At 35.9% G+C, this 24,933-nt stretch overlaps 1 protein-coding gene across 1 annotated transcript; it reads left to right on the plus strand.

Annotated features, from left to right (window-relative positions):
* Positions 1-31: 31 nt before the first annotated feature.
* Positions 32-11,749, plus strand: LOC117334142 (DET1- and DDB1-associated protein 1-like). Its single transcript, XM_033893608.1, has 5 exons — positions 32-68; positions 2,097-2,177; positions 2,799-2,850; positions 3,607-3,668; positions 5,190-11,749. The coding sequence occupies exons 1-5, from the start codon at positions 66-68 to the stop codon at positions 5,298-5,300; spliced, it is 309 nt and encodes a 102-aa protein (XP_033749499.1). The 5' UTR covers positions 32-65; the 3' UTR covers positions 5,301-11,749.
* The last annotated feature ends 13,184 nt before the right edge of the window (positions 11,750-24,933 follow it).

Below are 24,933 nucleotides of genomic sequence, written 5' to 3' on the forward strand. Positions count from 1 at the left end.
CCGGATATTTCAGTTGCGTCACCGAGTCTAATTTTATGTGCATATTTTAATGGCGGACAGTAAAGATGGTAAGTGACAGTTAGGCCTGAAAGAATTCTATAAATGTCAGACGGTTCTATGCTATACATGAATGGTTACTCATAAGTATCGTATTTTTACGGAAACTGTCATTGCATCTCGCAACTTTTTGTTTTCTATTATAAATGGATATATATGGAAACACTGAATGTTGAGTCAACTTTTCAGCTGGCCTATCTCAATCTCATTAGGCTGGTCAACAGTATTTTTATAATCAGACACTGACTAATGTCAGTGCATCGCTCAATACGAAAACTTATCTTAAAACACAGTGTTGACTTTAGTATGACCGCTCAGAAAATAAATTAAAATCAAAGGCAATGCGTTGCGTTCGCATCAGACTGTGTTAATTCATATTACATGTAAGGTTACTGGTTAGTTAGTTATTTACAGTAAGCTTATGAATAAATTTTGTAAATAATATACCGAGTATTGAGTGAACAGACATTAGTTGTAATCGTTTTTTTGAATTTTTCATTGTGTCCAATGGTCAAATGTCCAATTTCTTGATGTTTCTGTTGCAGTGGTCTGTTATTTTTAAAATAATGCAGATAGCCTATAGGCTATTCCTGCATTATCAAACTACAATTTGAATGGGGAAAAAATGTAAATCATTTATGTTTGGATGATGTCAAAACTTAAAGTTAAGAAGATGGCAAATGATCATGCTTTCTAGCCATTTGAGCCCTCTCCCTGATTCCATGTATCTGTATCTGGATTCCACAACAGCAGACACGTAATCTTTATAACCTAATTTTGTTCTGTGGTGAATGAAATCCTATTTTAAGTTATAATTATTTAATGCCATGCCCACAAATAAATTGAATCACATGCTGGACTCCCAATTTTAGTTGATTATACATGCAGTCAGGGCCCAGTTGTTCAAAAGATGATTTCTCTTATCAATTTGCAGTATGGACTGCAATGCAGCATATGCTGGAGTCATGCTGCTATTATGCTGGCACCATGCTGCTAGTTTCACAGCATGCTTGCAGCATGTATGCTGTATCAACATATCAACTTATAGGCCTACAATCATTTGAATAGTGAAAATCTCATTTGTGCTTTTACTTCAAAATCTGTGTGTGTACATTCCTTAAAATATGTAGGTACAAGGAGTCTGAAGAGTAATATATATTTAAAGTTGTGTGAATTTTGTAAAGTTAGTTTTACCAACCATGATTTTATCAGGATTTTAAAAAGATATATCATAACAACATGTTAACTTACTATTGTTAAGACATTTCTGGAATCCTAATAATTGAAAGATCACCTTGATATATGTGTGGCCATGATTACGTGGCATTCTACACAAGTACTATCAAAAATTCTATTTTTCTTTCTTCCAAAATAAATCAATGCGTTTAAGTATCACACAATGTGTAGTTGATGAAGAACACAGGATTCAAAATAATGGCACTCTAATTTTAGTCTGAAGTAAGTGAAATCTCCAGCAAACACATGGTAATCAGGTCTACAGTCAGGATTGTTTGATTATATTGGATATATCAATCAAGCAATATTAGAAGGGCCTTTGTTCTCCAGGTTTGACTTTCTAGTTTATCAGTGCCAGATCTATTCAAAGAATGCTTGACAATGTATGTTTTACTGTACAGATGCCTTGCTTGATCAACATCTGACGTACATTTTATGCATTCAAGACCCAGTGTCTTCCCCTAATACTAGTGTACTACGTATATCCTTGATGTACTATAACTTAAAAGGTACCATTTACACCGAGGTGTGAGATACAAAATGTATGTGATTACTCTATCTTAGAAAGTAGATCCAAGAAAAAACTCCATGATTCCCGCCCACAGGCAATATGTATTTACTGCTACTATCGCAATCAAACATCGTCACTCAGATTTCAATTAAGATGGTAACATTGTTGATATTTATGCTTGAAAATGTAAGAATTCAAATTTAATCCTAATCTAGACAGTTCCTCTTGGAATTAATTTTTTCTTTTAAATTAATGTCTTAATTAATTAACAAGGTAGATATCTTTTTTGCAGGCTGACTTTCTGAAAGGTTTGCCATCACACAATGAAAGCAATTTTACCAAATTCCACACAGATTCAAGCTGTAAAGTAGGGGTAAGTACTTTAAAACTTAGCTGCGAAACGTACCTCTGGAGGACGGACAGACAATTTCTGACATATGGTCGTCGTCAGAGGGCAGTGTAGACAGGGTATGAATATTCATTCTATTTAAAACGGTGAACATAATATCAGTCAGTCAGGACTTCCAGTGGACATTTGAAAGCTGAAGTATTATGTTTTTTGACTCTCCAAAATGAGATCCGAGTCTGACTGATCTTTGGGTTGAAGGGACAAGTCTGTTTGACATTTGTTTTGACCTTTCAGATTTCTTAGAAATAGTGGTTTGACTTCTAAAATGGCTGTAACTAAGGTCATTGGACACCCTAGCCAGTTATGTTTTATATTCAATTCAATTTTCAATTTGTTTATTGACCTTGAGCTTTACAGCTCATCAGTACAAAACATGTATAACAATTTCCAGGGTATACACTTCTGTATATTTGTAATCATGTTACAACTATAAGTCCATTATAGTGTGCTACTTGTTAATGTTTTGTTGTTGATTTCTTGATACACATATTGATTAGTCAGTTACAAAGTGTTTATATCATATGCAAATAGGACATTTATAAGTCACATTTATTTAATTTTTATTCTTGTTTTTTTGTTAAACAGGTGCGAAAACCTGGGGTGTATATTTCTACTAAAGATTTCCCATCAGAACAAGGTGAGTTGTTAAAGATTTCCCTTCAAAACAAATGAGTTGTTAAAGATTTCCCATCAAAACAAATGAGTTGTTAAAGATTTCCCATCAAAACAAATGAGTTGTTAAAGATTTCCCATCAGAATAAATGAGTTGTTAAAGATTTCCCATTAAAACGAATGAGTTGTTAAAGATTTCCCATAAAAACGAATGAGTTGTTCAAGATTTCCCATTAAAACGAATGAGTTGTTAAAGATTTCCCATTAAAATGAATGAGTTGTTAAAGATTTCCCATTAAAATGAATGAGTTGTTAAAGATTTCCCATCAGAATAAATGAGTTGTTAAAGATTTCCCATTAAAACGAATGAGTTGTTAAAGATTTCCCATTAAAACGAAAGAGTTGTTCAAGATTTCCCATTAAAACGAATGAGTTGTTCAAGATTTCCCATTAAAACGAATGAGTTGTTAAAGATTTCCCATTAAAACGAATGAATTGTTAAAGATTTCCCATTAAAACGAATGAGTTGTTAAAGATTTCCCATTAAAATGAATGAGTTGTTAAAGATTTCCCATTAAAACAAATGAGTTGTTAAAGATTTCCCATCAGAACAAGCTTAAGGTGGCTTGTTAAAGATGACATTAATATAATAGTTTCCTGCTATTGCTAATTAGAATCATTCTGCTTACTGTGATAATTAACATACAATGTACAACACTTTATGACAGGGGCACAGAAATGAAACAATAACAAAAACTAATCTGCTGATTTGTGTTTTCAGTAATTACCACAGAAAAGACCAATATCTTGTTACGATATCTCCACCAGCAGTGGGATAAAAAGGTAAGCGAAAGCTTAAGTTGTCAATCTGTATAAAAATAGTTTTAATTCTAGAACAGATTCTGAACATTTATGATTTTAGTACAATGTTCAGCACTTTTACAAGTTCAAATTCATCTTAATCATTTGATTACATTTCATTTGGCATTAATGATTTTAGTACAATTTTCAGCACTTTTACAAGTTCAAATTCATCTTAATCATTTGATTACATTTCATTTGGCATTTAGATCTTTCTGTTTCTGATGTTCAGATATAGGTCTTAAGCTCACCATCATCAGATGATGGGTTAACATTCAGTCATTGTTCTAATCGCTCTTCATTTGTGGTCTGTGGTCTGTCTTTTTGGTTCTTTGTTGTGCAAGTTCAATTTCAAGACCGATAGAAAAAATGAAAATGGCCATCTTTCAAACCATTTTGGATTTTCTTTATTGAAGTTTTTAAAATAATTTTGGACAGTTGTCTATAGACATCTCCAAAATCATTTGTAGGTTTTGTTAGCTCACCTACATATGTAGCCCGAAGGGCTGATGAGCTTATGCCATGGTGCAGCGTCCGTCGTCCGTCTGGCATCCGTCAACATTTCCTTTAAATCCCTACTAGTCCTGAACGCCTGAATGGATTTTGATGAACTTTGGTCTGGAGCATTATTGGGCAAAGGGGATCAAATGTTGTATAACAGAGGATGTGGCTCCCCTGGGGCTGGAGGGGCGGGGCCCAGTAGGAGAAATACATGTGAATCCTTTAAATTGCTACTAGTTTAAACCCTTGATATCCCCATCCCATAACCATATACAGCATTGCTGGACATCAAGAGATAAACACAATCCTGTTATAGATTTAGACCCTGGGGTCTTTCCCCACCCCTAGGGACTTAGTTTCTTTGATATATCTTTGAAACCATTGAGATCCCCACACTACAACCATGTATAGCATTGTTGGACATAAAGAGATAAACACAATCCTGATCTAAAGATAGGCCATTGAGTCTTTCCCCACCCCTATAGGGACTTAGTTTCTTTAATATATCTTTGAAACCATTGGGATCCCCACCCTATAACCATATATAGCATTGTTGGGCATAAAGCAGATAAACACAATCATGATGTAAAAATAGGCCCTGGGGTCTTTCCTCAACCCATAACCATATATAGCATTGTTTTATTTCAACAAATATAGGTATTAATAAATAGAACATGAACATTATTTTGATGTTTGGTCAAATCCAACCAGGTGAGGGATACAGGCCCTATAGGCCTCTTGTTCTTAGTTTTATGCGCTTTCAAGGTTTTATAAAATACAGTGACATTTTGTAAATTGGAACACAAATAGGAGGAAAGATACTAAAAAAGTAAAGAAAATATCAAACTTACATAAACATAAACATGAACTGACGAGAATCATACGATGGTGGGTACCAAGATCTCTAAAATCTCTTGTGCTGTATTTACATATAAGATCGAGATTGATTATTACTTGTAAATAACTAAAAGATATTTTGGAGTATTCTTTATTTAATTTCAGAATGTCAGCAAGAAAAGGGATTCCAGTAAAGCCAGTCTAGATTCTTCTGAATCTGCAAATTCTCCTTCAACCAAAATGCCACGTTTAAATTCTCAGGATGAGGGATCATAATAGATGATGTATGTGTGTGACTGGCCAATCACAGCATTTCTTACAAATCAACCAGCAATTGGATGTGGCAGAAGTGGAGAAGCTAAAGTTGAAGTTACAGTGCTTCTCTTTGGCTGATTTTCAGAGAAGAATTGCAGTTTTATTGATGTACATGGTTGACAAATAGTTGCCATGATGCTTTTTATTTTATTTTGATAATTATAAATATATCCATTGTGTATACACCCTGTAGCTTACAGATTTTTTTATGAATTATTCATGTAAGTGATATAATTAGTTGACTGAGTATATTTGCATCTTCTCTGAGGATCATATGATTTCAAACTAAGATCTTAATTGATAGAAAAAGATATGTTCTATCAATCATATTAAGTCATTGATAACTACCACTATCCAATAAGTAAGAACATGCTGTAGGATCTGGTCAGGTTGTAAAGGACAGGTGGTGTCTGTTGGTTAAGATGGAATGTTATGGACATATGTATAGGATAAATGGTTTTTGTCAGATATGTATATATGTATGATATAAATGTCTGTCGAACAGATTTCTGTTGAATACTGGTACTAGATAAAAGAAAGACATCGGTATGAAAAATTTTCCATCAATGAACACATTTGTTAGATGGTATAAGATGGTGTTTGTCAATCAAATTAGTAAGCAAGATCCCCACACTTGTAACGTAGGAAGTTTGTCCTTGATTTCCCAGATTGGTAACCAGCAGGGTTGGACAGAATGGTAAAACAAGGCTTTTCTGAAACCATCAAAAAGTATTTCTCAAACAAATATCTTTTTACATCTGATATGAATTGTATGTGTTGGATTATTTTTTTCTGTGTCATTTTTTTTTCTTCTTTTTTTTTTTAAAGATTTCTGAAGACAGTATTGGTTTATATTGTAAATGTGGTGTACGATGTGACTGATTTGGAGTATACACTGTATGGACTTTACACAATACCAGTATTCTATATTGAACAAGGGTTAAATCAAATCATTGATGAATGCAATTTGAGACGAGATGAATGTTATACAAGAAAATGGCAACTTGAAAGGCTTGCTATGTTGGATCAGTTTAAATTGTCAGTTAAAGATTCACTTGTTTTGCTAATGTGTGGGATTTGATTCAAAGATATTTAGCTGTGGATTTTCCTACTACTATGTTTTATGTGGGTAAAGAAGTTTGCTGTTAATTAAGCCTACCTGTGTATATACTACATGTTTAATTAGAAGTTGCTGAATGTATGGTTGGGTATCTCTGAATTTCAAACTTGAAGGAATTAATTTATGTTTTTGACTGCTTATATTTAGGAATTATTTTTCTGAAAAAAAATGCTTCAAAATGTCATTGTGAATTTGCTTACAAAATTGATTGCTGGAATCCCACTTCATTTTATATAATTTTTGGCTATATTACTAATATTTCCTGCACATTTGATATTGATAACAGAGAATTCTGGACTATCACATGTGACATCTTGTATTAATTCATATTCCACTCAAAATACAAGCCTTACATGCATGTATGAAAAATCGGACAAATGCTAAATATTCTTTAGCTTTCTTCTAGTCTGTAAATTGATGAAAATCTAATGAAATTTTTGATGAAACAAAATTAAGAATATCAAATGAAATATAAGGAATCTAGTTTATAATTTTTAAATTTATCAATTGTAATGGATTTCATCCGATACTCATAATTACACTGCGATAGTTGGGCCATGGAAAATGCTAAGAAAGGAACTGTTTAAACCTGTTTATAAAGTTAATGTATGATGTTTTCCCAGATAAGTGATTGCATGTGACAGTGTAATCTATATGCATGGACGTGTAAGGATTGTTTGTGTGATTCTGGTGACAATTTATATGCAATGTATGCTGCACATAATTATGTTGTTAGGTTTCAAAAACTTGTACATTTTGGACCAATTGATGAAATTAAACCTCAATTAATTTTTTTTTTTTTTTGGTTTAGCAGTTTCCTTGGGGGAAAACAAAATGGGTACTTGTTGCTATACATTTTATGCTTTTGAGCTATTTTAGAATTATACACTTCAGAAAATTTTACAAGAGTAACCTCCCTTAAGCACCTTTTGTGTACAAAAGTGTTGCATTTGACAGTTAATTACTGATAGTAAAATCCAAATTACCATTAAAGATAATTTCACTTTCTAATGACTCAGCTCTATACATATAGAAAAGACAGCATGGATCCTTAATGTTATTGATAATGTTCCACGAGTTTTTATTGTGCTGGTTAAAATGTCCTCTATCAAGTCTGATGTGTTGGCGCATTTGTGATAATTCATTATTACTTTTGTGTAGATGAAAATATTGCAGAATAAATGTCACATCAGATGTCATATTGTTTATGATTTTATCTCCATCGTACCATTAGGTTTTAAGTAATACTATTTTATAAGACACAATGGGAAGTACATTTGTACAATATATGTAGTGATCAGAATTTGTTGTAAAATTTCCGTGCTAATCACGGATCTTACCAGCTTTGACATAATGAAATAGAGGACATCAGAAAGTTTTCTGTCTTCACACAACAAATTGACAATAATAGAACTTGTCTGAACAGTCACAAAACTGTTAAAATTGTCATCAACTTAAAATAGATTTCAAATGTCTATACTTCTTTCGACAAACTTTACAAGCTTTTTATGGGAAACAAATTAAATAACCTTTTAATAAAACATTCATTAACCTCTGAGTCAGATGATATAGTTTGTTGGGCACAACAGTTGATTCAGTCTGTGGGGAAAACTGTTAGACAAACACTTTATTAGGGCACAATCATTTAGTTATTATAAATGAGAGTCTTTGTCATGTGTTTAGCAGGATTTTTCTTATCTAGTTATTTGTTTAAACTTTCTTAAATTAATTGGCTGCTTTAACCTTTGTGTCTGTCCTTCACATTTTGATTTCAAATAATATTAACATAAAATCTCGTTTTATTAGACCTTTTTTCCAGTATAATACCTGTCCAGTAAGATCAGTCAAATGACCATAATATATCCTCTGTTAAATCTTGGACCAAATATACAATGTGATTTGTAAACATATTAGTTTTAAGATCATATATGATCCGATGAAATATAAGATTACAAATTTTATATGAATAATGATACAAATCTTAAGTAAATATACATTTTTACTTCATTTTGTATCTGAATGCAAATCAATATTTAGCGATATGGAATATAGCAGGGAATATTTATTGCTGATCGTTTTCATTCAAGTTTATTTCATATTGTTAACATTTTCTTAGGCTGATACTCTGTTGTGAGAAATTAACATTATATGATGGTACAAGACCATGTATGTTAGATAACATAGCTCTGGACGAGGGACGAACGATTTCTGACACATGGTCTGGACAGCAGCTCTGGACGATAGACAGACAATTTCTGACAGATGGTCTGAAGAGCAGTGTAGGCAGGTATGAATATTCATTCTACATGTGAATAAGAAATTTATTTTGTCACTTTACACTTTCATAGTTTCATGGCCATATCTTCTATAATAGTCAGGAATTAAGTTGGATTTGTTTTGGAATCAAATCATTTATCTTAAGGATGTTGATGGAACATTTGTTCTGTTTGTCAAGGAAAAGCTGGACCTGAAGTTGAAATATATCATTGTTGCGACAGTTGCTGAAATATCAATATTCTGATAATTTCAAATAAGATCTTATGTCATGTATACTTTCAATATTTTTTGGGTGGTTTAAACTTAAACAAATTGTGATTAGTTTAATCTTAAACAAGTTGTGATTGGTTTAAATCTGAAACAAAATGACAGATAAGTTTAGTGTGCCTGGTAAGAATACAAATCAGATTGTTATATTATAGTACATGCACCACCAGAAAGAATACCATTTTGGCCCTGTAATTTTTTTCCAACATTTTTGCTGATATCTGATTTTTTAGTTTTGCACATTTGCTTAATATATCTGCATCAAGTATATTTACTTAGGGGCAATTTTTTTGTAACAACAGTAAATGAATGTTCAACCTTTGTTGATAATTCCAGTAAAACTATCAAAATGCATCAATATTAGTTGTGTTCATTACTTTCAATTCATTGATGATGTAAATGAATAAATATTCATCAACCAATCAAATGCTCTGCTTGGTTCAAGATAGAAAAATAAGGAGTAAAATGAGAATGTTTTTAACAGAAAAGAAAAAATATTTTTTTCAAAATAACACTTTTGTTGGTTGTGAGAGAAGTTACTACTGTAACATATATGTAAATATATGTAGCCAATATTGTGGTAATCGTACTGTTGTTTTCAGCAAACAACAAAAAGTTATTTTTAGAAAAAGTATTTATCATATGCCAGATAAATTTTATAAAAAAAGAGACAATCTGATTGTTCAATATAATTCTATACCAACACTTACTTTTTTAAAAAAAAGGCCTGTGGAATGACAATTTCAAGGTGGTTCCATCATATTTCCACGTATTAGGGTACAAAAAAAGGAGGTAGAATTAGATATCTGATTTTGATTAGTTAAAAAAAAAAAAAATCCTACAGTGACTTAGTGCATGAACAACAAAACTAATTTGCCTCTTAGTGTAGTGAGCATTATTGTTAATAAGAGCTACAGTTATGTAATTGTCTGTATCAGTGTTATGGCAGTAGATGCTTATACAATGCTATGTGTTTTATGCAATACTTTTTAACAGTGTGATTGGATTACTGTGTCTAGGACTAACCGAGATAAGTTAGCACAATGCACCAAATACTGACAAAGGTCCAAGTCAGAACTTTGTGAGAATTTCTAGGCAAGAATGTATGCAAACTTTCAGGTAAGAACGGATGTTGTGCATGGGCAAGGTTTGAATTGATAAGAAGTTCTGGCAGCAAGGCAGAAAATTTTGTAAAGTTCTTGGCAAGGTCCAAGTGAGGACTGTGTGCAAATAGCTGTGCACAGTGAAGTCAGGATTTATGTACAGAAATTTTGCAAGGCCCAGAGCAGGACTTTGTGAGAAGTTCTTCGCAAGGTCAAAGTGAGGACTTCATGCAAAGAACTTGGAAAGGTCCATGACAGAAATTTTTGTGAAGTTCTGGGCAGGGTCATTGTCAGAACTTTATACGAAGAAAAGCTGATAATACTCTTGGTCTACAGTGCAAGTGTTGATTGACGGTTGGCACAAGAATCTTCCTAATCAGCCTGTATTTTTTATTAAGATGTTATTGTTAATCATCAGTACCTACAATGTTTATAAGTATGTAGCTATTATCCATTTTAGAGCATATCTACACCATAATTTCATGTACAGTATTTTTGATCTGTTAAATTCCTATTGTGGCTAGTTTTATAGTTTATTGGATTGACGGCCAGGCTTTATAATGGTATGTATGATACTATGATTGAATACCTAGAGAAACAATGGTTTGAATGACATGTCTCGTTACGTACAACTCACTATAAACACCAATCCTTGTATCTCCTTCCCTCCCCAAACTCCTTTCCACAGACATGTCAGTTGGAATACACAATGTATTGTAACAGTTATTTATTGTAACATACCTGCAGACAACACCTTAACATGTACATGTACTTCATATTTTCTACTTACCTTTTCTAAGTTTTGCAGTGTAAAAATGAAAGCAGAGAGATCTGATCAGTGGCGTCGGTATGGATTGACATTGAAAGTTTAAAAAAAAAAACCAGATTAAAGAATAATTTCCAAAATGGAATTAGGTAATAGTGCAGTTGTAAATGAATATTTTTATTAATTTTGTAAATTAGAATGATTGTTGCTTGCAGCTTAGTTTTCCTCAGTAAATGCATGAAACCATACCAAAAATTATATCATATTTTTATAAATGAAACATCCTAATTTTTTATTGGTTTAAAACATTATTTGCAGACATAAAAAAATTAAATAAACAATGAAATTCATCTTTAGTATTTAAAGTTAAAAAAAGATAGGAAAAAATCTTTATATGGATTAGTAACGTAAAAGAAGAGAGACACTCTGTTTTAAAGAATAGTGTTCTTTCCCCACTCAATATGCATTCTGAAATATGTAGTAATTCTACCAAGACTTTTCTTGCTACACACAAGTCCTCATCACAACAACTTTCTCTTAAACATATCAACTAAATCTTACAATTTCAGTGTATGAAATTTATTCCTTCAAGACTTCTAACGTCTTGTACACTAACCGCTAAACAACAGCTATAATTATACAGTGCTAAATTTACAACACTTGTCTACTGTAAGTGCTGATTAAACTGGTGTTTGGCCTGTTGCTACCTGTGTATTCCTGGCCCCAGCCTCTGTACCAGCGGATGGCTTGTTTTCTGTCTCTGTATATCTCTGGAATAGCTGGCCGGTGTATAGTCTGGGATTAACAAGTGTATAGAATCTGATGTATAATGTCATAATTTGTATGGAATTGGAAGGGAAATAAATCTGAGAAGCGATGTGAAAGCTTTAGACTTATCATTGACTGAGCTGTAGACGCTGAGCAGCTCACCCTTCCAAAACACTTATACTTATTCTACATGTATGCTTTAGACTTATTGACTGAATAACCTATAGACTACTTGGACTTATTCTACAAGTATGTGAGATCTGGAAGCATTAGGCTTATTATTGACCGTCTAAGGTGTATACTCTAAGCAGCTCACACCCCCGAAACACTTGGACTTATTCTACATGTACGTTATCAAGGTACTCCGTGTATATGTTCATTGCTCTCGTTTTATCGTTTTTAGCTCATCTGCCCGAAGGGCAAGTGAGCTTATGCCGTGGCGCGGCGTCCGTCGTCCGTCCGTCGTCCGTCCGGCGTCAACTTTCCATTCAAGCAACTTCTTCTCAATAACCAAAAGGCCTAGAGACATAATATTGGGCCTGTAGCATGCTGGGGTGAAGGGCTACCAAGTTTGTTCAAATGAATGACCTTGACCTTCATTCAAGGTCACAGGAGTCAAAAAGGCTAAAATCTTCAAACGACTTCTTCTCAACAACCAACAGTCCCAGGGAGTTGATATTGGGTCTGTAGCATGCTGGGGTAAAGGGCTACCAAGTTTGTTCAAATGAATGACCTTGACTTTCATTCAAGGTCACAGGAGTCAAAAAGGCTAAAAAAAAATTAGACGACTTCTTCTAAATAGCCAAAAGACCCAGGGACTTGATATTGGGTCTGTAGCATGCTGGGGTGAAGGGCTCCCAAGTTTGTTCAAATGAATGACCTTGACTTTCATTCAAGGTCACAGGAGTCAAAAAGGCTAAAATCTTTAAACGACTTCTTCTCAATAACCAAGAGTCCCAGGGACTTGATATTGGGTCTGTAGCATGCTGGGGTGAAGGGCTACCAAGTTTGTTCAAATGAATGACCTTGACTTTCATTCAAGGTCACAGGAGTCAAAAAGGCTAAAATCTTTAAACGACTTCTTCTCAATAACCAAGAGTCCCAGGGAGTTGATATTGGGTCTGTAGCATGCTCGGGTGAAGGGCTACCAAGTTTGTTCAAATGAATGACCTTGACTTTCATTCAAGGTCACAGGGGTCAAAAAGGCTAAAATCTTTAAACGACTTCTTCTCAACAACCAACAGTCCCAGGGAGTTGATATTGGGTCTGTAGCATGCTGGGGTGAAGGGCTACCAAGTTTGTTCAAATGAATGACCTTGACCGTCATTCAAGGTCACAGGAGTCAAAAAGGCTAAAATCTTTAAACGACTTCTTCTCAATAACCAAGAGTCCCAGAGGCCTAATATTTGGCTTGTAGCATGCTGGGGTGAAGGGCTCCCAAGTTTGTTCAAATGAATGACCTTGACTTTCATTCAAGGTCACAGGAGTCAAAAAGGCTAAAATCTTTAAACGACTTCTTCTCAATAACCAAGAGTCCCAGAGGCCTAATATTTGGCCTGTAGCATGCTGGGGTGAAGGGCTCCCAAGTTTGTTCAAATGAATGACCTTGACTTTCATTCAAGGTCACAGGAGTCAAAAAGGCTAAAATCTTTAAACGACTTCTTCTCAATAACCAAGAGTCCCAGGGAGTTGATATTGGGTCTGTAGCATGCTGGGGTGAAGGGCTACCAAGTTTGTTCAAATGAATGACCTTGACTTTCATTCAAGGTCACAGGAGTCAAAAAGGCTAAAATCTTTAAACGACTTCTTCTCAATAACCAAGAGTCCCAGGGAGTTGATATTGGGTCTGTAGCATGCTTGGTGAAGGGCTACCAAGTTTGTTCAAATGAATGACCTTGACTTTCATTCAAGGTCACAGGGGTCAAAAAGGCTAAAATCTTTAAACGACTTCTCAATAACCAAGAGACCCAGGGAGTTGATATTGGGTCTGTAGCATGCTGGGGTGAAGGACTACCAAGTTTGTTCAAATGAATGACCTTGACTTTCATTCAAGGTCACAGGAGTCAAAAAGGCTAAAATCTTAAAACGACTTCTTCTCAATAACCAAGAGTCCCAGAGGCCTAATATTTGGCCTGTAGCATGCTGGGGTGAAGGGCTCCCAAGTTTGTTCAAATGAATGACCTTGACCTTCATTCAAGGTCACAGGAGTCAAAAAGGCTAAAATCTTTAAACGACTTCTTCTCAATAACCAAGAGTCCCAGGGAGTTGATATTGGGTCTGTAGCATGCTGGGGTGAAGGGCTACCAAGTTTGTTCAAATGAATGACCTTGACCTTCATTCAAGGTCACGTCGATCAAGTATGCTTAAATCTTTAAATGACTTTTAGTGAAAAGCCAAAGTGCAGAGAGACATTATATTGGTCCTGTAGCATGCTTTCAAATAACTGCAGGATCCATATATGAAAAGATCACTGCATTGCAGGTGAGCGATTTGGGCCCATTGGGCCCTTGTTTAATTATAACATATTTACAAATGACACCGATACAAATTAAGTCTCAGTATTACCAAAAAAAAAAAAACTAAATGTTGCAGCTGTTTCACCCTTCTAGGACTCGTTAGTCACGCCAAGGGCCCGAACGAGTTGAGACCTAGGAAGCGACAGAGGAAACTTTAAAAAATCGGAATTTAGACAATAGAACAAGATCTTATATATGAATAAGAAAAAGAGAAGGACAAAAGTTACATTTATACTGGTCCAGTGCAGGTCTAGCAAACTATCAGCATCTCAAATGCTGTCTCGGTTTCATCTTGTTTCTTACCAGCCGGGCATCCAATTACAATAACTAATATATATTTTCCCTTTGATCAATATCAATATTGACATGCTATTTTTGTGAACATGTTCACCAGCCCAACCAAGTGGATTCTCCAGTTTCCTCTCATAGTCAGTACTCGTTCAGACAGTTCTATCCTGTATCTGACCAAGATAACCTTTTTTGTGAAGACCAACGATAGTCTGTAGATACCAATTGTATATCGGGTTTTTATCAATACGTTACTCATTATCTGCTGTTTACACTTGATTACATACTCTTTACAGTAATCTACTGGCAGATATCATTTATATTGTTTACGCGTCAGGTTAATCTAATTGTCTGCCTAAATCTGTCCCATTTCGAAATAAACAATGCATGAAGCGTTTTTCATCTATCTCTTCTCGAACATCCAACAACAATAAAATAACTCATTTCTGTCGTTTGTTTCCAAAATTAATGGGATGTGATACCGAAGAAATAATGACCTTCACCAAGTCCAGAATATAACTGGCACAGAAATCTAACATAACCTTTGGTATAGCGAACTTTAATGATCATGTTACCGTACAGCAGTATTTATATTGTTTACCAATGTATATTTACATTTGCTTCGCATTTCCCCATTGACACAATGCTTAGAGGCAGTTGCCACCATACGCCTATAACACCCAGTGGGTCATGTGACATTAAAAAATGCGGGGTTTTTTTGTGTTGGTTTAGTTTTTTTTCCAATGTTGACAAAAATGGTAAAACAATGTAAATATAAGTATTGAACAGTGATTTTAATGTTGTTATAGTCGACTATAACAACATTAAAACTACTGTTCATTGCTTAAATGATACAGTCTCTATACAGTCATAAGTTGTCCCTGTAAATTCGGGGAAAGGATTGTACAAAAAGTGTGTACAGCAAGCGTCTAGAGGGACGTGTATCTCTACCACAAGGGGTTCCTGTAAAGTCACAGAAATGATTGTACAAAAAGTGTGTACAGCAAGCGTCTAGAGGGACGTGTATCTCCATCACAAGTGGTTTCTGTAAAGTCACAGAAAGGATTGTACAAAAAGTGTGTACAGCAAGCGTCTAGAGGGACGTGGATCTCTACCACAAGTGGTTCCTGTAAAGTCACAGAAAGGATTGTACAAAAAGTGTGTATAGCAAGCGTCTAGAGGGACGTGTATCTCTACCACAAATGGTTCATGTAAAGTCTCAGAAATGATTGTACAAAAGACACACAGGAGAATGGCGTCTTTAGATCTATAGTAGTAGATTCAGTATAACATAAACGACAGCTGTATCGTGTTTCTGGGATTCGTCAGTGATGCCAGGGGCCAACAAATCCAAAGAGAAGTCAGGAATACATACATGTATATTAACAAGAGCTGTTGGAGAACAGCATAGCTCGTCTCGCAAATGTTTGTCAATAAATAATTAAAATATATTAATTGGAATGGTTTCGCAAATTGCATTAATAATATTTATATTGTTTACTTGATCAGATTATGTTTTGTGAATTCATGCAATTTTCAAAACCATACCAATTTATATATATATAAAGTTATTTATTGACAAACATTTGGGTCACAAGCTATGCTGTTGTAGATTAAATGAAGATATTAAACACAAATGTAATTGCTTTTGGACATATTTCTTCAATTTTTTGGCAACATGTCCTAATGAGAGTTGTCTCCCTTGAAAAATGTGGACCAGTATAAATTGTCTATTGTGACGTTTTCATATTGTTTTATATTCAGTTTCACCCCAAGAAAGGATAGTGTAACTCCATAGGAACTCTTTTACCAAATATCAGCACCCTAGTACTATCATAAAGTGATGTGTTAAAAAGCTTTCAACATTTGCACGAAAATTTTTTAAAAAATGTGTTTTTTCCTCAAAAAAATATTTAAGTTTAACTCAGGAAAGGGAAAGTTTAACCCCAACAGGGAACCTAATACCATGTTTTACTATGCCTTTCAACACTCACAATATAAACTTACGCAAAGTCAAAAGATTTAAAAACAAAAACAAAAAAAAAACAGATTTAAAAAGAAAAAATCCAAGTTTTACTCCAGGAAGGGATTGTCTTACTCCATAGGGACTCTATTGCCAAATATCAGCACCCTTGTACAATTATAAAGTGATGTATTAATACCTTTCAACACTTGCACCAAAAACTTAACGCAGAAATATTCTAAGTCCAAAAATTTGAAAATTCTGGTTTTTTCCCAAAAAAAATCTTTTAGTTTAACTCCGGCAGAGGATAGTCTAACCCTAGAGGGACTCTATTGCCAATTATCAGCACCCTAGTACAATTATAAAGTGATGTATTAATACCTTTCAACACTTGCACCAAAAACTTAACGCAAAAAAAATTCCAAAACCTGGTTTTTTTCCAAAAAATCTTTTAGTTTAACTCCGGCAGGGGATAGTTTGACCCCCAAAGGAACCATATTCCCATAAATTACTATGCCTTTCAACACTTGCACCAAAAATTTTACATTTTGAAAACCAACGCCGACGCCGGAGTGACAACATAAGCTCTCACTCTTCTTCGAAGAGACGAGCTAAAAAGAGGCAAAATACACGTTTGTTAATCTCACGATGAAATTACTTTAGTATTTTTGGACACTTGATAACACACCAAGAGATAACGAACGAGATGCCAAGAGGGCCTGTATCGATCACCTAGTATTGCAGTGATATTTCTACAGAAGAGGAAGATTTTTCAAGAATTTGTTATATTTCCCATATCGGGTTCCGTCCCTCAGGCCCATGGGGGCCGTAGACCCACTATTATCTCCTTCACCCAAGAATGTTTAAATTGAATTCAGTAAAATATTAATCCACTAACTCGTTTATGTCTAATACTTAGTAGCTATTTTCAGGAAAATTTAACAGACGGAAGATGGACAGACGGACGGACGGATTAAGAATTAACAAGTGGCATGCAGAGAAAGAAAGATAAAGAATGTTACTCATACTGTTACTCAAACACGGGATATTACTCATACTGTTACTCAAACACGGGATGTTACTCATACTGTTACTCAAACACGGGATATTACTCATACTGTTACTCAAACACGGGATGTTACGATGTTAGATATATCTGGTAGATATACTAGTAGTGTCCTATTTGTTTATAACCCTTACTTGTTTGTTTACCGACCAATATCAGAACTAGGACATATTGATAGTGTACAGGAGATACAGAACTAATTTGTTAAATAACGACGTGAATGCTGACCTGTTTTACAATGCTATCAAAATAGTTCATTATGATAATACTATATCTACCAACTATATTTATGTAATTTTGATACTGCTTAAACTTATCCTGTTACATCAAAACTTATATACATACACCTATATTGTCAACATATGACTAATGCCAAAGAACATCCTGCGTAACCCTTTTCCGATTTTGTAACAAGGAAGATGTCCCTTAGAGTTTTTGTACTTGAAATGTGTTTGTTGACAAGCCTAGTAGTTCCGCTGTCACCAGACTGGTTCCCGTTATTAGAATGTGACTACCTAGATTTGTATGGCGGGGGTCGACGTGACCTAGATTTGTATGGCGGGGGTCGACGTGACCTAGATTTGTATGGCGGGTGTCGTCGTGACCTAGATTTGTATGGCGGGGGTCGACGTGACCTAGATTTGTATGGCGGGGTCGACGTGACCTAGATTTGTGTGGCGGGGGTCGTCATGACCTAGATTTGTATGGCGGGGGTCGTCGTGACCTAGATTTGTATGGCGGGGGTCGACGTGACCTAGATTTGTATGGCGGGGGTCGACGTGACCTAGATTTGTATGGCGGGGGTCGACGTGACCTAGATTTGTATGACGGGTGTCGTCGTGACCTAGATTTGTGTGACGGGTGTCGTCGTGACCTAGATTTGTGTTGCGGGTGTCGTCGTGACCTAGATTTGTATGACGGGTGTCGTCGTGACCTAGATTTGTATGGCGGGGGTCGACGTGACCTAGATTTGTGTGGCGGGTGTCGTCGTGACCTAGATTTGTATGGCGGGTGACGTCGTGACCTAGATTTGTATGGCGGGTGACGTCGTGACCTAGATTTGTATGGCGGGTGTCGTCGTGACCTAGATTTGTATGGCGGGTGTCGTCGTGACCTAGATTTGTATGGCGGGTGTCGTCGTGACCTAGATTTGTATGGGGGTGTCGTCGTGACCTAGATTTGTATGGGGGTGTCGTCGTGACCTAGATTTGTAAGAGGCTTACCCTGCTGGATCACATGGTCTTTTCTCCTTGTACATTTTCAAGATTCTCCACGCAAATGTTTTGTTGATATTTCGTCTTCGTTTTTTACTTTTATCGACTATGCGTTTGAATTACGGTCCCTTTATTATGTCGATATTTTCAGAAAACTGTTTTTGACCAAACACTAACACATTCAGTAGACGAAAATATCTTATAGTTAATAGTTTGTAAACAGGATGTTTATGTATTGATGAAGGAATTAACTTATTAATTGTGTGTTTATCGCCCCAAGACATTTTGAGGCAAGGTCTACTTGTAGTAGTTGGTGACGTCCTCAAAGATCAAATTAAGGGATGTCCGTCGCAGGCCATCCAGAGCAATTACAGAAAAAAGTGTCATGCTCAAGGATATAATAACGACAGTGCAGATCTCGGCCAGTTTGTTTCTCAGAGTCCCAAGATACACAACCCAACACGGGTAGGGAGCGTCGAGTCACGCACCCTGAATCTTCACCTGAGATTATGTAACTCTAACTGACTGCGCTATCGTGGCCTACTTTTTAAGGAGATTTTTTTTCTATAGTAGATGGCTAAACAAATAAAACTTCTCAACTCTTCTAGGTAAGTGAGTGTTTTCCATCCAAAAATCTTGGCAGTTTTCTCTAGGTCAACCTCAACACCATCCTTAGACACGACGAAGCCTAGCTATGAACACTTCTTGGTGATATCTTCAATCCATGTTCTCTGAGTCTCTGGTACTCTTTACCGCGTTGTTCCAAATGTTCCTCGTAAGTTGAAGAGAACACAATCAAATCACTTAAGTAAATAAATTCGATGGATCCAATATAGTCACCCAAATACTCCTCCATTATGCGTTGGTACGTTGCGGGCGCGTTAACCAACCCAAATGCCATTCTGTTGAATTCCCATAAACCATGTGGCCCATAGGTAAATGTAGTCATGTTCTTCTAAAGTCTCTACCTGGCGGTACCTAGCCCGAGTTTCCTCTGGCCCTGACACCATGTCTAAACCACACATGTTGTGAGGGCCAGAGGAAACTCGGGCTAGGCGGTACCCAGTTTTCATGTCTAAAACGGTTAAATACTAAGCAAGATAAATATGTACGGAATGAGCGGAAGGATGATGATGACACCGTTGTAGGATCAGTATGTTGGCATTGTGGTCAGCAAGGACACGTGCGAATTGGATGTCGGGTCATCATCGACCATTCTAAGAAGGCTTTAATCGCCAAGCAGCAGGACATTTCCCCAAATTTCCAGAATATCTCAACAGAAGTCGACCGTGGCTGTTGAATTAGTTGGGATAGGTAAAGAGGCGACCATTTCTGTTGAAGGACGGGATGACTCAGCCTTATCAGACACTGGTTCCACAGTCTAAAATTAATTGACAATTACTCATTTTAATCAGAGAGTAATAAAAAAATCCTATAGCAGGTATCCCACCGGGTTGGATAAATATTGACAGTTAAAACAGTAGATAACACACGTACATCACAGCGGTGACCTGATACAAGGCCATCCCCTCTCCTCAGGAGGCCGCGTGGCTCGGTTATTGTAGTATTATGATATTATACAACTCCTGCCGAAAATGCTGAACACATGGGGTTTTACATAATTTCGTTAGCATTGGTACATATGTAATAATGGAAACTTATTTCTAAAGTGTCTATTATGAAGCCATATATGATTTTATCTAACGGTAGTATGTTCCATCTTTTTACATACACAAACCAGAGACCTATATAGGTCTCTGCACAAACGTTCAATTACCCGGTATCCTGTGAGTAATTTTTCTCGTTTTCTAAGTTACTTTCTGCATCTTGTTGATGCAGTCGTTTCTCCTAATGAAAAAAAAAACTTATTTTGAAACGTAAATAATGTATTGCTGTTTTGATATTTTCAATGGATACTATTTTCGCTATTTGCGAGTATGAAATAAAGTCGTGAAAATGAAATACCTTGAAAATACAATGATTACGGAAAATTATAGTCTGTTTCATCCTTCCTGAGGGAACAAATTTGTTCGCTTAGAATTTCTAAAATAAACCTTGACTAAACTTGAATTTCAGTTCACACGCATGCGTAGTAACTGTAGCATGTCGGTTTTGCTCGATGCCATCGTCATTATCGGGAGCAATGCAATGTTTTATTTTTCAAAGATGTTATTACAGATATAATAAGACGAGGCCATAGACTCATGGACACACACCTACCCACAGTATCCCCATACATACTAAATCTCACACTTCATCATCACACTCTGATCACGTAACACGGCTATGTAATCATCAACTCTTCTGTATACTGGGAACCCTAGCATACATTAAAACAAACAATCATCCTCCATACTCAATCCTTTGTCATTCTCATTGATTAATGAATTCATATTGCTACCATTCTAAACATCATCAACAACTTAAGTTAATTTTATAACATTTAATATATTACTTAATCCTAAACCCATTTAACAGTACAGAGAAACGCATACATACATGTATAATTACTGCATGTGTCAATGCAGCACACTTATGTGATCATAGACATTTTCAGTGTTGTGATAGAAAATTACCAAGTGTCACATGTTCATGGGAAGACCTTGGTGCTTGTCATTGCCGTTAGTAAAATACGGTAGACTATGCATAGTTAAACATACCCTGCAGTATTAAGTGTAAAGGAACTGAACTTGATACGAACCTTAACCTGAAATGTTACTTAAGTGGTAGAGGATGCTGTCCCCAGTCAACCTTGAAGTAATAACCTGCCGTGATTATAGATGATAATATGTTTGCCGATACATTTACTCGTTTGTTTTAGCTGGTGTTATCACAGGATCACATGGCTAATGTACACCGTTACAGATAATGACTTGAATATCACCATTACTTTGATGTATCCCTACGATAATGTTTAGATGTCCTTTCATGTAGATTTCTAATTTAATTGTTTTAATAGGTGTACCAGTCATATCGTAATATGAAAAGACTGTCATACGAATTCATTATCATTAATACATACATTTTAAATAGAATATACATAAACATGACTTGATTAATAAAAAAGATTGACGCATAATTTAATAAATAAGTAGGTAAATCAACAGATACTGCTGGCAGAGACAGGTAAGCGCAGTCTGCTTAATGATGAATTCCGCAATGCAAATCTAGGTCAACATATATCCTGACTATACAACCATCTCATTACAGACAATACGAAAACAGTGACGCGGAAGCCATGCTTCAAAATCAAAATCGAAAAAAATGAAGGCATGCTTTGGAGATAAAGAAAGATTTACCCCTACGCCAAATTCAGCCAGTATATGGATTAGGAAAGTATAAGAAATATGACTGCCGGTGCACGTCATGTCGCAGAAACATATTTTGTTGACATAAAATGACAAAGGTTTAGTCGGTAAGTTTTACCAACTTATAAATGAATTCTCCCGTAATAATGACATAATGATATATACAAATCTTATAAGGAATGATACGGAGAGACAATGTAATAAGTTATAACTGACTAATCAGAAACATTATTTTTATGAGAGAGATAGATGGAGAGGGAGACAGGAGAGAGATAGATGAAGAGGGAGACAGGAGAGAGATAGATGAAGAGGGAGACAGGAGAGAGATAGATGAAGAGGGAGACAGGAGAGAGATAGATGGAGAGGGAGATAGGAGGGGGATGTCAAAAAAATAATTTATGTTGTGACGGAGGTTTCCAATCATTACCGACACAGACGACCCAAGTTGCAGTGTTCTCTTGTTCGCTACTTAAAGCCCCAGTCACACCGGACCTACGACCAGGTTACGACCTAGTTGCGACTGAAGAAAATCGGAATCGCAGGGAAATCGTAGCATGAGCGCACGACTAGTCGCAGTGGTCGTGGGTGATCGCACACGCAAAATCAGTCGCAGCAAGGTCGATGGTCATGTTCAAAACTTCTGACCTGCGATTCTAAATCGCAAGTGGTCGCAAAACGGTCGTACCACCAGTCGCACATGAACGCAGGACCAGTCGTGCATGATCGCGGGCCAAGTAGTCGCAAATTGGTCGTGCTACTGGTCGTGCCACTCTACGATTGGTGGTACCACCGATCGTACGACCTCACAATTGGTCGTACGATCAGTCAACGACCTCACAATTGGTCGTACGATCAGTCACGACCTGTCCCGAGTGTTTGCACGACCTTACGATCGGTCGCACCACCAGTCTTTACCTCGCAAACCACTTTCCTGGGTACAGGTAACAAAATGGCGGATATACAAGCAATGTTGTTACTGCAGCATCAGCAACAACAACTGGGTGCAGTGGCTGCCGCAGCACATCTACGGCGTCGAAACCAACGATATATATATATATATGATATATATATATGATATATATATATGATCGATCGACTGTCTGCGATTGGCTACGACTGATCGTGCGAGCAATCGCAGGTTGCCACGACTGATCGTGCGAGCAGTCGCATGTTGCCACGACTGATCGTGCGATTGGTCACTCATCGCACCACTCATCGCACGATTGCCTACGATTGATCTTGCGATCAATCTGCGACCAACCGCACCACCAATCGTACGATGACCTACCACCAGTCGTAGGACCAATCGCAGTATGCGATCGCGAATAGACATCGCAACAAACATTGCCGATCGGTTGTAACTCGGCCAAATCGCCCCCAATCGCACGATTCAGAAATCGTACGATCTGGTGTGACTATAGCTTAACTCGTACGTTTGGATAGGGAAGGACAAGAGTCAAGACCTATAAATTGGTTTAGATATATCTATCATTAAAGACTTTGTTTAATATATATATATATACATGTATAAGATATAACTGAAGGACATTTTGGGACAAGTTCCTTCAACTGATAAGGCGAGGAAAAGGAAAGGGGTTAAGAATGATAGCTAGTGGAATCTTCCCGACCTTTCTGGGGAATGTTGTGCAGCTTTGGCGATTTTCCTATTGTTAGTTCGAGCGATATTAGGAGAAATATTAGGATCACCCTTACAAAGAACATCTACGTTAACATATTAGCAGTGAGTGTTCTTCTTAAGTTGACATACAAGGGACAAATCAGGAAAAAATGAGAGCAATCTTCACAGGGATGCCTGCATTGACAATCAGACAAATCTACAATTAGCCCTAACAAATCGTTATTAAGTACACTTGCTCGATTTCTGAAGTCGGCTGTGAAGAATATTTAGCTTTCTAGAACCATAGCTAATAAACTGACTTTTTGTTTACTGCCATAGATTTGTTTACATTTAAGAATGCATAATGTATATGTCAACGTATTAGTGCGATAAATAATCCATGAATACTTATTATTTTTTAGTCAGTAACAGACATTGACAGGGAAGGCGACTTTAATCTACGATATCAACTTACATAGTCAGGGTGTCGGTACATTTGTATGGCCTCTAGTTGTTTATTTTACAGTTGGAGATATATATATATTCTATAACCTATTATCATCATAACATGGGCCTATTTACTTTATAATACCGTTTCACTATGCCATAACTTCTTATTCGGTGTTTCAATAGAATCCTATTGTGTATACACAATATAAAAGAAAATTATATAAGTAGGCCTATATCTGTAAAGTAAAATATTTGATGAACGTCATGAATACTTATATCAAAATAAGAAATGTTCATATATTTATCTGAAAAAGTCAACGTTAAAAATTGAAAATTAACCATTATGGACCTCTATTTTTTCCTTATTTAATAATTTAATCAGTTTTTCATGGTCAAGAATAGCGATCATTTACCTTGATAAGATAATATAAGTCAAGTATGTTTATCACAGGTGTGTAGTACCGATGTACGTAGCGTGAACTAAGTGTGACAGTTACCTATACATATCAAAGTTTACAAATGAGCGCTTCAGCAGACAGAGTTTGTGTGAACGCCATCGACAGTGTATAGACTGCATCTAATAAATATATATAAAACGACTTCTAAGATAGAGATATATATAGCTAATACCAACAAATCAAAAAAAAAGACACTGTCAAAACTAATCACTTATAAGACCAAATGTTACGTACCAAATATAGAGGCGGGCATGATAGATTATTTTAGGGATGCAATTACATTTAAAAGATAGAAAGACAGATAATGTATTTATAAGGTACAGATAATGTATTTACAAGGTTACAGATAATGTATTTATAAGGTTACAGATAATGTATTTATAAGGTACAGATAATGTATTTATAAGGTACA

The sequence above is a fragment of the Pecten maximus genome, chromosome 9, assembly GCF_902652985.1.
Source record: "Pecten maximus chromosome 9, xPecMax1.1, whole genome shotgun sequence".
Lineage (NCBI taxonomy): Eukaryota > Metazoa > Mollusca > Bivalvia > Pectinida > Pectinidae > Pecten > Pecten maximus.

What these genes read in the sequence shown, in the direction of transcription:
- LOC117334142 (XM_033893608.1), top strand. An exon ending in ATTCAAGCTGTAAAGTAGGG is followed by an intron (nt 2,178 to 2,798) that starts GTAAGTACTTTA and finishes TTTGTTAAACAG; the next exon opens with GTGCGAAAACCTGGGGTGTA. An exon ending in AGATTTCCCATCAGAACAAG is followed by an intron (nt 2,851 to 3,606) that starts GTGAGTTGTTAA and finishes TTGTGTTTTCAG; the next exon opens with TAATTACCACAGAAAAGACC.